This window comes from Macrosteles quadrilineatus, unplaced genomic scaffold (genome assembly GCF_028750875.1).
Source record: "Macrosteles quadrilineatus isolate MER2022 unplaced genomic scaffold, UCM_ALF_1.0 Scaffold_7__1_contigs__length_78375512, whole genome shotgun sequence".
Taxonomy (NCBI): Eukaryota; Metazoa; Arthropoda; class Insecta; order Hemiptera; family Cicadellidae; genus Macrosteles; species Macrosteles quadrilineatus.
In genome coordinates, this window is record NW_026542600.1 from 15,829,011 (window position 1) to 15,842,320 (window position 13,310).

Below are 13,310 nucleotides of genomic sequence, written 5' to 3' on the forward strand. Positions count from 1 at the left end.
AAATTAACTAACCTTAAAATGTCCTCAGCAATAGCTGAACTGCACGCAAACTTCACACGATTACCAATAGTCCAAAGCAAAATATTAAGCAAAATAGGCCCTATACAGGACAACAGGACAGAAATAGAAAAATATCGGCCAAAGAGAACTAAAAGTTTGGAGACCGTATTGACTGATTGTTAAACAAAAAACATATCAAATCTAATTTATTGTTTTACAAAAAAAGAAGAGATTTTGGCTTGTTTCTTTGAGTTTAATCTCTCGGCCATGATAAATGATTCTAAAACATCTAATGATTTAAACTGTACATCACCGACATCATTTCTGCTCTCCACAAATCGCCGAATTTCTCTCAGGTAGGTCATGGCGTCGGCTGCATTCGGTACTGGCGTTTCTTCTTCATCGGCCGGTGACCCGACGATCTCGTCCCCCGATCCATCGTCATTTTGTTCCTCGGTGTCGAGGACTTCTGCTACGATGTCGGCGTCAGTTAATTCACCGCACACAGCGACATTTTCGTCTACATTAAGAAAGTCCTCGTACAAGATGGTTTGATTGGGTGCCACATCCTCCCAGCCGTCGATTGGTAGAGTTTCGTCCGTTACAGTTTCTTCGGCGCTTTCTTCGTCGGTTTTAACAAAACCTGCCTTTTTGAAGCAGTTTTTTATTGTTTCCGGCTTCACTTTGTCCCACGCTTGTTTGCACATTCGCGATGCTTCTAAAATGTCCAGCTTTATTTTGAGGGCGTTTCCTTCCCCGGACAGGATATTCTCGACCAACAAACCCCTGTAAAAGTGTTTCAAGTTTTTTATGATCCCTTGATCCATGGGCTGGACAACAGAGGTCATGTTGGCTGGGAAAAAAACCACTTTGACATTTTCCATGACAGGTATGGTGTTGTGTGCCGTGCAATTGTCAATGAAAAGGAGAACCTGTCGATTTTCTTTAACAAACCGTTTGTCCAACTTCATTAGCCACTTCGCAAAAAGGTCACTTGTCATCCAAGCCTTAGAACTGCTTACATATTCTACTGGCTTAGACTTGACATTTTTAAAGCAACGAGGATTGGCCGATTTTCCAATCATCAACAAAGGCAGCTTTTGCGAACCATCCATATTAGCACCAACCAATAGCGTGATTCTCTCCTTGCTTAATTTCCCCCCGTGGCACTTTTCGTCCTTAAATGCAAGTGTTTTATCGGGCGTGCATTTGAAAAAAAGACCGGTTTCGTCAACGTTAAAAATATTTCTCGGGTCTCTGTCCTGGATCATCTCTTCCAGATCGTTCTTCCACTGATTAGCTTCCTGCAGGTTCACCGCCCCACTTTCACCACACACTGCCTTAAACAAAATTTTATTGCGCTCCTTAAAACCATTCAGCCACCCAGTGCTAGCTTTAAAGTTTTGCTTCCCTAATTCTTTAGCAAATTGCTCAGCCTTCATTCTAATCAAAGGACCGCTCACAGGAACTTTCTTGTCTCTGGTCTGCTTGAACCATTTAAGCACACAATTGTCGACATCCGGATTTCCTGGCTCTCGCGATCGTTTCCTGTCTTTATCAAATTCCTCTGCACTGCTGAGAATTTTATGTTTATTTTTTAAGTAAGTTGATAAGGTGTTGGGTGGAATTCCAAAGTCTTTCGCGATTTCAGATTTTTTCTTGACTCCTTTTTCCACTTCTTTGATCACAGCGACTTTTTCAGCTAATGTCAAAGTTTTATAAGACCCTGGTTTTTTCGATGAGGTTGATGCCATGATCACTACACAGTTACACTCACTAAAAGTTAATGTATACAGTAGTGCAGTACGGTACGTTAAAACTACAGTACTGTACACGTAATCACTTGAAACTAAAAGTCTAAGACAACAGCAAAACTACGTTAGGTAACGGCCTTCACGCAAACCGATACAGACCACGCACAATGCGACACTGAAAAGAGGTCAGTGGTGGTGGGTGGGAGAGGAGAAAGGGGAAGGGAGTGTAGGGTACAATGACCTGTAGGGCGGTGGCGGGAGGGGAGGTATGAGTCATCAGACTAAACGCAGGCGCGCGAGGGCTGGCACTTGTTCTAACGCAAACATTTCGTCAAATGTGGCTTGGAATATGTTTTTTATTTATTATTTTTGAATATATTTAGAGTAATAATTTAATGATTTGGCACTTAAAAATTCGAATTATCCAAAATAAAATTCGAATTATCCACGTTATTTTAGCATTGTTTTAATACAAAATGCTAGGGACCACGGGAAAAATTCGAATTAAAGAAGATTTCGAATTAAAGAAGTTCGAATTATCCAGGTTCCACTGTATTTCAGGATATTTGTACATTCTGTTAAAACAAAAGTTATAAGCAAAACAGTTCTATGCAATATTTGTAAGAAATAAAACAAAAACCTAGACAAGGCGCACACATAGAAAACCTCCCCAACGTAATCACACTCACTTTCTCGCATCTCAGATTGAACCTAGGGGAAGGGCGGGTGTAAACATTGTTTTGGAAAAATCCAGGAATGTGGTGTGTCAAGTAAAGAGCTGAACATGACTGACGACACCAATAAGTAGATTTTTTGGGGAAAAAATCTTAAAAGTGAGAGCTGCACAAGTGCCCTATCGAAGATTATATATTTTTTGCTATATGAGATTCAAGAACTTGAATTATATTAAATTACCTTTTTGTTACCTGTGTTTTTGAGCTAGAACTTTGTGCATCGCCCTATGTAGTACAGTAAATGCATTTGGCCTGCTTGTGTGGTATATTCAGGGGGTCTTCTTAACCTATCTCTTTTCACTAACAGTACTAACATTTACAAATGTTATCTATATTTACACTTTTCACTGGTATCGGTCACATGAACTATAACTTTTTAATTAAAATTTCATAAATTTATCACTCGCTGGTATATAAGTTTTGCAGACTATTTCATCTCCACCTGTAGAGTAATAAAAGTCGAATAGTTTGCACAGTCAACTTAAAAATTGAGAAAAGTAATGTCAAATATTTGTTCAGGCTAGCAGGCAGCCTTCTATGCTCAGTGTTTTCCCACGGGACTCCGGAAGAATGGGAATTTGGAATCCAAAGATTGCTCAACTTCCCCACAAACAGGTCTAGCCAGGAGCGAACGTTCCTGCTCAAGTCTTTGGCGGGATGTTCACGAGAACCGGACCAGTATGAAAGGTATGTAACTGGAATTCTACAATTGGCTAGTTTAGTGATGTCCATATAGAGTTTTAATGGGGAAATTATGGTTTATTGTAATTTTGATATTGTCCAACAATCCTTTGCAGTTAGTGCGAACTATAGCTTTTGCCGTTTAGTCAATAGGAGCACATCATCAGGTTCAAACCCTCTAATTGCCTCATTTCTCAAAGTCGAGTTCAACACGGTGGTCAAGCATTACACATAATAAAAAATAAACACGTAGACATAATGTAAATTATGAACACCTTAAAATTAATCATTTGATTAATTCGAACCCTAATTATACAGGCATCAGTAATAATTTGAAGATAATTCATTTTTGTAATGAAGATAAGTACAGGACATTGTAGGAGAGTTGCATAAAATAAATATATAGAATATAATTAATATATAGAAATATATGAGTAGCAGAAGAACATCCGTACTAGAATGAAAAATAATCGTCTGAATCTAAAATTTACAACTCGGAAACTAAATCATACATAACCAACTACAAATAAAAGGAACAGATAGGGAGAGAGAGGGCAGGTATTTAACGGAGGGTAGTCCTGACTTGCCTTTCATTGGAACCGCATCACATTTAATATATTTAATATCTGTTATGTTCACCATCATGACAACCTTGACTTGAGAGATGAGGAAACTTGATTTTTATTTGATGATGTACTCATATGCGTATGAAACAACTGTAGCTGCGCACTTACTACTAAGGATCGAACATAGCGTGCTCTATAGGTCTAGTATATTAATTTGTGGAACACCCTGTATATAGTCTATGTACTATTAACGTGTAGTGTCAAATTTTGGGTCTATTGTGCAAAAGTTGGTTCTTTGTCATTCAGATAATATTCATAAAAAAACCCTTAAAAAACATTTGATCTTATACTCCTTGGTATAAATAACCTCAACATTAATGTTTCAGCGATTAAAAATTAAATTTCATAATTAATTATTCAATGGTTCATCCTCTGTTTCGCTGTTTTTTTACAGAGTTCTGAATGTAACTCTTCTACAAGATGTGACAAACCAAACATTCTCTGAAGCAGATAAGTTTGCTACGCTCACCGCTATGTCCGAAGATGTCACCGGCTGCACAGCTCTTTTCAATTTCCTCTCTGAAAACTGGAAAATCCTGAAGAAACGGTGAGCTCATTTTTTCCATTTGGTAAAACTTCCATTCAAATGACCATTGTAAACCTGTCCAGTTTTTGAATATAATTTAATTTATTGTTGGCATTATGTGCTGATTGCTGGAGACAGCAATCGATGCCGTTCTGACATCAGGTCTCATTAAGTGGCGTGTAAATTTGTTAAAGGGGGCCACAATATATCTGAGCGGTGAGCAAAGCGGTGCTGCTCGCGTTTTTGTAAACCATGCTGTGGTGTTTTAAACCTGTCTTCTTATTAACACGTTCGCGGCGGCATGGGAGCGCGATCGCTCCCACACGGAACTCTAATGCCATCCTGGTGGGTGCGTCCGCTCCCAAGCTGCAATGCTGTACGAAATGATTTATTTTTAAGCCAGGATTAGAGCTAGAAACTTGAAACCTCGCACAGCACTGCTCAATAGTATACTGTATTTTGATGTGGTGTAGGTTGGTAGTAAATTTCCCCGAAAATCCCCATCTGGCAGTCTCAAAAATCTACTTTTTGTCCCGCCTTTTTCCCTCTATTTGGCAATACAATTCCAATGGGACCGGCTATGTTCCAAGCAGTGCTCCTATCTGTGACTGTTTAGCGAACTACATCGACTCTTGTTGTAAAGCAGGACATCCTCGCACGTTATTTGCTATTCGTCAGACCGAAATTGGAAAGCCAGTCACACGCGGCAATCAGGTTTGTTTGACGCTGCGGGCTGCGCCGCACTGGGGATGCGCCCGCCTTTTGACGTGCCGCCGCGAACGTGTTAATACTCCATCTCGGGGAGCGAGCTGGTTAAGTGATAGAGCGCAGGGCTTTAGTACCCGAGGTCCCGGATTCAGATCCCACCAATCATCAATGGGTTTTATTTATGTGATAATGGTGTAACCCTCTAGTACTAGCCTGAAGTAATGTATAAAACAGTTTCGTGCTACAACTTCTTTGGATGTGAACGGACATAAAAAAATCTCAATCTGCTCAGAATATAGTCAAAAGTAAGGATCGCATAGACATCCTCATGTACTCAAAGAACATATTGCTGTCTTCCCTAAGCTACAGAATTAGATGGTGGTAATACTTAGACAATCTTCTTTTGTTAATTGGTTGTACCCCCATTGTCTCCTACGCCTCTTATTTATGAAAACTATAGACAATTGTTATATAATAAAAATAGATGCAGTACAAAATGCCACTTGTATCGTAGCCACCACCGCCGCTTACGTGTTCAGGTTTATGCCCGACGCTTGTATCCTATCTGAGGAATATCGATTTCACAGTTAGTAAAAAAAGAATTTTTACTTAAGTGCAAGTTTACAATTTATTGTGAGATTCATTGAAGTATAATTATCCTAAAAAAAGTACAATGGCTTGAAATTGAATTGATAGGTTCATCATTCAATCAAATAATTGTCATTTGAATACTGAAGTAGATATAGTCTATTTATATTTATTCCAGATCATTGCTGATTTTAAAATTAAAATAGAGCACGGTTGAATGTGTCAGTAACTGAGTTTGCTAGTACTAAAATTAAATTTTCTCCATTGTATTTTATGCTTGAATATTTTATGTGACATCAAGTTGCTATAGGCTACAATTAGTTTCAGTTCGACAAAAAAAAAATAGTTATTGACATCAGTGCAATTGGATCAATAATTTGATGTTAATTTTTACTTATACATTCTAGAATCAGACTAGACCTTAGATAAGGATTTGACTTGTTATATTGTAAATAATGTGTGTATTTTTTTTAAATTAACGTTTACCAATTTGTTCAACAGCTTGTCACCAAACTTATGGGAATACCTAATTCAGGTCGCATTAGGTCGCTTCCGCACTCAAGAAGGCTTGGTTTTGGTAAGTTTTGAGAAGGTATTGAATATTGATAATCTATACTATTATAAAGAAGAGGTTCTGTGTGTCTGTGTGTTTCTATGAGCTAACTCAAAAAATAAAAGGACTGGGCTAAAAATTGGACAAAAATAAAGCTACTGCTCCAAGGATACAGAACTATTCCCGCTTCAGTGTAGACCTAGGACTCTGCCCCGCAGGCTTTTAAAAATCCGAGGTGAGAGTTTTAAAAGTAAATATTGATTGATATTGTTTCATGGTAACAAAGAACAAGCCCAAGTTTAAAGTTTATGAAATTTAAAAGTAAACAAGCAGAACTGTCAGATAAATTTTGCTTTCACATTTCCATACAGTGGCGATGATAGCGGGCCCAAGGCCTGCGAGCTAGAGGGGACTGTGAGCCTGGACTGGGATTTTTTGGGAAATTTTACTGGGACATGGGCCCGTGATTGTGCGATAGGCTCAGCCACGTGGGCCCCCTATCATAACAATATTTTTATGAAAATTACCATATGATTTTTAAGTAAAAATTTGTTAAAACAAGTAAGAGCACTAGGACAAGTAGTTATCATGACAAGCGGGTCTTGTCGTACCATAGCATAGTCTTTTTACATGTGACAAATAAGGCTTGTCGAACCGCCTCGAAGGGTCTAAATGTTGTGCGTTCCAGCAGATTGGTAGTGGTCACAGAAAAGTCTACCCATAATGTAACATCTGATCTCACATAATCCTCATTCTCATAAACGACTTACCATTTCATGTTGATTTCTTTTCGCTGATGACACTACCTGGTTGTTAGTGATAGGAACCTCAACAAAGTCATTGAAGGTATAAAGTTGGAATTTCATGAGGCATCCAAGTGGTTTTGTGCAAATAGGTTATCAATAAATGTAAATAAAACCTGAGAAATGTTTTATCGTTACTATATTTAGATCGAAGTACTGACTAGCACTAAAGTGGGGGATTGGTGGTGTTCACCCTTGACCCTAAGTTAACTTGGAATGATCATGTTGACAATAGAGATCAGCCAGAACACTTCACCTACTTACAAAATTATAACTACTTTAAATATATCCTCCGATTATGATAGCATATTTTACCTTTTTCAATAGTCATAGGTCCTATGAGGTCAAGCTGTGGGGCTATTCACCTTTTATGAAAAATGTCCTAACCCTACCAAAAACACTCTCAGGATTCTAGCTGGTGTAAGCCCCCGGGAATCGGAAGACGGTCAGAGGGTCCCACCCTCAAAACCTACCTAAAAATCCTTTGCCTGTTTTGGTGAGCGTAGCCGGAGGGCCCCAGGTCGACCCCTCAGTAATCCTGGGACCCTCTGGCTGCAGTCGCCTGAAGGGGATTAGGTTCGGGTTTGACAAAGGTTGACAAGGGGTAGCCTATTTCTATCTTTCACGATCAGCATAGTAAATTTAGTCACTATTTAACCAAGTAAAGTGAGTGATAAGCATGGGTGCTTTTAGAGAGATTTTCAAGTGTATACATGAAATGAAATGAAATGAAATGAAAATGAAATGAAATGAAAATTCCTTTATTTTTTCAGGCAAAGTTAGGGCCACATGGCCCTTTCATACACTTAACCTGACATTAAAAATATAACATAAATAATGTAACATAGGGATAACTTAATCTAATTAAACATAAAATATTTAACAATTCAAGTACCTACATATCTAAAAAAAACATAAAAATTTAACAAATAGAAAAACACATTCACACACTCTCGCATACACGCATCAGCAAACGCGCAAGGTAACAGTAGCCCTAGGACACGCCAGCCGAGACCATTCAAGGGTCTTAATGCGTAGGGGTAGGCCGTTCCACAGACGACAAGCGGTAACAACAAAAGCCCTGCCATAAGCTGTGGTCACATGATGAGGTATACGCAATGTAATCGAAGAATAACGAGACATTCGTGAACTACCCTGAGACACAAATTTAAAATCGGATTTGAAATATTTTGGGGAGCCTGTTTTCAAAATTGAAAAAACCAATGACAAAATTTTAATGAATTTTTGATCATTTAATTTCAGGATGTGTGCCTCAAGGTAGTATGGCGTGATATGCTCCATACGTCGCAGACCATAGACAAATCTCAAACAATAATTCTGTGACCGCTGGAGCATACCCGCCTGAGTCGCAGTCAAGTCATTGATCAATGAGTTGCAGTAACTGAAGTGGGGTAGTACAAGTGATTTGATCAAATGTAGTTTAGTGTGTTGTGGTAAAAAATTCTGTAATCTTTTCAATGAATGTATGGAGGCAAAAACCTTTTTTCGTGTGTCCGTAACTGCTATGTCCCAAGTAAGTGAAGAGTTGAAAGATATACCAAGATTCTTGACATTGTCGTAGTATGGAAGTGCTTTGCCATTAACTGTGATTGGGTTTATGGAGTCTAAGTCAATTGAAGGTCGAAGTCGAGAATGGCTAATGACAATCGGTTTCGTCTTTTCGTGATTTAGTCTCAGTCCATGATTCTCAGTCCAAGTAACAATTCGGTTGACATCTTCATTGATCCTTCTGACACAGTCGTTTTCGTTGTTTGCAGTAAAATGGTCATAGATTTGTAAGTCGTCAGCGTACATGTGGTGTTTACAGTCGACCAAGGTCGAGTTTATGTCATTGACGTACAGTACGAAGAGCAGAGGCCCAAGGATTGACCCTTGAGGCATACCGCATGTAACAGTCACCCAGTCTGATCTCGTGTCACCAATCTCCACACATTGCTGCCTATCTGACAGATAAGATCTCAGCCATTTAAGAGAATTCTGGGAAAACCCTATGGCCCGTAATTTCTTAACCAGCAGGTCATGATTAACACAGTCAAATGCTTTAGAAAAATCAAATAGAGTTAGAATCGTTCCTTGTCGACGCTCCATAGCAAGTTTTATGTCTTCAGTCACTCGAAGGAGTGCTGTCTCTGTACTGTGTGCTGTCCTAAAACCAGATTGATAGTCAGATAAAATGTTGTTTTCTGTGATGAATTCAGTGATTTGACAGTGAACGATTCTTTCTAGGCCTTTAGATAGAGCGGGCAAAATACTTATCGGCCTGAAATCCCCAACCAAGGTTGGGGCTGAGATCTTTTTTAGGGGACGGATAATGGCAGACTTCCAAGAAGAAGGGAAAGAATGGTGCCTTAAAGATGCATTAAAAATGAACGTGATAGTTGGAAGGATGGCATAGAGGATGTCTTTGATGAAACGAATAGGGATACCATCAGAACCGACAGCATTGCTTCGGATTCTGCGGATAGCCATCAAAACATTGGACTGAATAACTGGTTTAAAATTAAACTCAGGATATCTCAGGTGTGGGGTTGGAGAGTTAACTAGTTCATTTAAGTAACTGTACACTTGATGCTGGTTGGTATTTTGACTGCAAGAAGAAAAGTAAACGTTTAATTCATTTAGAGGAATGTGTACCGGTTGAGAATCAAATTGTTTCCCTAGCCCAAGACTTTTAACCTTGCGCCATAAAACATTTGATGGTTGCTTTTGATTTTCAAAAAGTTTCTGAATGTATCTGAGTTTTGAATTTCGTAGAAGCTGTTTAACTCGATTACGATGATTCCGATATTGTTGTTTTAGTTCTAAATTGCTGGAGCGTCTAGCCTTTCTAAATAAGCTATCACGTTGAGCCATCAGACTTTTACATACATGGGTAGTGGTGATAAGTCTATTTAAAGGTCTAATAACCCCAATAATTTTGGTGCAAATAAATATTATTTTTCTTTAACAGTATTTACAGAATGGGCCAAAACTTTTAAAAATGGACTTTGCAATTAAGTATCATATTACCTTAACTATTGAACGAAACAGCGCCAAATTTATTTTCAAGCATATTCTTGAGCAACTCTCTAAGACAACTTGTAGTAAAGGCATTTTTGGGTTATTTTCCAATTTACTTTAAGAATAAAAAGAGGTTGAAAACTCAACATTCTTAAATTTTATATCACGTTAAAGGACTTTTAAAACAAATATTTTATGTATTTAAGTTTTTCTTTGTAATATTTACTATTTACCTAATTTACTATTTAGTAATATTTACTATATATAGGTACCTATATAATATACATACCCTATGTAAACAAACAAAGTTGTACATACAAATTAGGCCGTAGCAATGATATCTCTTAACACTTCCTTTCTATATAATTTACGATACGAACATTGAAAAATAACACTGTTATTTCTCTTGTTTGTATTTAAACAATAAAACCGGTAGCCTTATTGTTAATTCAGGAACATACTGTCCGCTGTTAGCCATTTTTCAGGGAATTCCAGATCCTCATAGTTATTAATTTGTATATTCTAAAAAGTATCTGTAACATGAAGGAAAATATAAGTTATTATCAAACTCTAGGTTCAAGGGAACAGTATAATACTAGAAATAGTTCAAATCTTTATGTCCCTAGGTTCAGTTATTTCTGTACACAGAATAGACTTCCCACGTAATGTAAAAATTTGTAGCCAAAAAACGTGGTGCAATCTGTTGAGGTGGTCTACCAACTAATGACAATGTTCTGTGTCAAATGATTAATCAATCAGCTGTTTGCTATGATACTACATGTATTTCATTAATGTTTTACCCAATACCCAGTACCCTCTGGTGGGATGGTCTTGAACTTCATCTGTTTTCTTGGCTTCAAATTTTACATTGTTGGGAAGTATATTATGTGTGTAGTCATTGGTTCAGGCTACCAAAGCTTTAAAGTGCTGATCAATAACTGGTTTAAATATCTTTAATAGTCTATCAGCAAGCTTTGAGAAGCTTCCAAAAAATCTTGTCCAGCAGAGAATCAAGTCTTGTTGCACAATCCCTGCTATTCTGAGAAGAAGTTCTGCCCCACTATACAAAACTGTTCTATTAACTTTCACTATTTTCTGTGTTAGGTCTCTGAGATGGTGGAGGAGCGGAAAGGTCAGTTTGGCAATGCTGAGGCCACGGCTGAGGAAGCTGTAGAGACGGTGAAGGCCCAAGTTAAGTGGACAGAGGTCAACTCAGGGCCTGTTGAACTGTGGTTGAACCAGACTATGTCCAAGCCTTGGCCTCCTCAGAGGTAACTTACACTCCACATACCTCTAAGGGATTATTTTGTACACTTTTCATAACGATTAGTAAAATACCTCTGCTTCAGCAAACATGCCGAATAAGCAAGTTTCCATTTGCCTCACTGGATTTTCACTAAAATATTTTCTTAATAATGTCAGATTTTTCCTATTTCAAATTTATCAGTTTTAACTAGTACTTAGGTTTGCTGCTACAGGGTTTTTATCTTTTTATTTTAATGCTCAAAGTGGAATAAAAAAATAATATTTATTACCTAAAATTTACAAACTTCTATGTAAGGTATTAATTATATTTAAGGTTGTCAAAAAGATTTGGAAAATGTTCAGAAATTCTTGCAAAAGATGTCCAGAAAGATTCACAGATGTGCCTGTCATAATCACTTGTTACATTACTTTTCATTTGGACATTACTAACAACATTTTATTTGATTTAAACATGCTATCCTCTTATAATGTAAGGGAGATATGGGGTTTCTGCATATCACAGCTACGACCACACGCAAAATATATGAGCAGAATTAAATATAATGTTGAATGCCACATGCAGTGTGTTTTCCCGCAGTAGCGGAAGCGTATTCGTTTTAATGCTGCTCAAATCTTTTGCATGTTTTCACACTGTGTTCATATACAGGGTGTTTTTTTTTTTTAAACTTGCATCTTTATTTATGTAAAAACCGCAATAGATAGAAATATACAGTTGGCGGGAATCATCTATTGACGTAGGGGGCACAATTTTTTTGAATTCAACGTTACATTCACATTCCCCCCCTTTCCCCCCCTGCCCCCAACTTAATTTTTTTAAATAGCAAGGTACCCCTTGTGACATATCAAATGAAAGAGCATGAAAAAAGAAAATGTTTAATGAAAAAAAATTGAAAATCGGTTCATAAATTTGTGAGATATTCTCCCCCTCCTCCCCCGGAACTTAATTTTTTTTAATAGCAAGGTACCCCTTGTGACATATCAAATGAAAGAGCATGAAAAAAGAAAATTTTTGGTGAAAAAGAATTTAAAATCATGAATTTGTGAGATAATCCCCCCCCTTTTCCCCTACCCATAACTTGTTTTTTAATAGCAAGGTACCCTCCCTTGTGACATATCAAATGAAAAATAAATTTCACCAAACATTTTCCTTTTTCATGCTCTTTCATTTGATATGTCACAAGCGGTACCTTGCTATTAAAAAAATTAAGTTCCGGGGAGGGGGAGGGGGAAATATCTCGCAAATTTATGAACCGATTTTCAATTTTTTTTCATCAAACATTTTATTTTTTCATGCTCTTTCATTTGATATGTCACAAGGGGTACCTTGCTATTTAAAAAAAATAAGTTGGGGCAGGGGGGGAAAGGGGATGAATGTGAATGTAACGTAGAATTCAAAACAATCTACGTCAATAGATGATTCCCGCAAACTGCATATTTCTATCTATTGCGGTTTTTACATAAAAAAAGATGCAAGTTTTTAAAAAAACACCCTGTATATATTTATAAGGCATATATGCCTTATGTATGGTCTCTTGTACACTCGCATATGCTAGGGAATCTTAAGGTACATTCAACTATATGATTCTAAAATAATTTACCTTATTTTCCTGACATCTTGGAGTATCTCTAGCTTATAACTTCTACTATATCATTCTTGATCAATACACTTGTCTATTTTTGTAGAGTTGTCATAATTCATGCAATTAACTAAAAATAGCTCGCTCATGAACTCAGGAAAATTAGATTATTTGTTGAATATATTATGGTTCTTGAAACTTTGTAATACAATCAATGTATATCATTTTATTACTGACAAGTGGCAAAGTCTGTTATTTTGTAAGTCTGGTTATGAAAGTTATTTTTCCCTTTAATGTTTATTTGTACATAACCCCTCTAATGTTTGTTGTTGTTGCCATTAGCTGTTTGGGTTATTAATTAACAGCTGTGTCTAAGGAATATGCCAGCCTTAGTCACTAACAAGACTACAAGATTGCACCACTCATCCTATACTCATCTCCATTCATACTTGGCTTAAAATACCTACTTTGTA

The 13,310-nt window shown here is 37.3% G+C and overlaps 1 protein-coding gene across 2 annotated transcripts in view; it reads left to right on the forward strand.

Annotated features, from left to right (window-relative positions):
• LOC128997806 (aminopeptidase N-like) overlaps positions 1–13,310 on the forward strand; it is a 117,700-nt gene that overhangs the window by 103,770 nt on the left and 620 nt on the right. For both annotated transcript variants that reach the window (XM_054423526.1, XM_054423527.1), the window contains exons 16-19: positions 3,008–3,175; positions 4,190–4,342; positions 6,119–6,194; positions 11,099–11,265. In XM_054423526.1, coding sequence (XP_054279501.1) covers positions 3,008–3,175; positions 4,190–4,342; positions 6,119–6,194; positions 11,099–11,265 — 564 coding nt within the window. The remainder of the gene's footprint in view (positions 1–3,007; positions 3,176–4,189; positions 4,343–6,118; positions 6,195–11,098; positions 11,266–13,310) is intronic.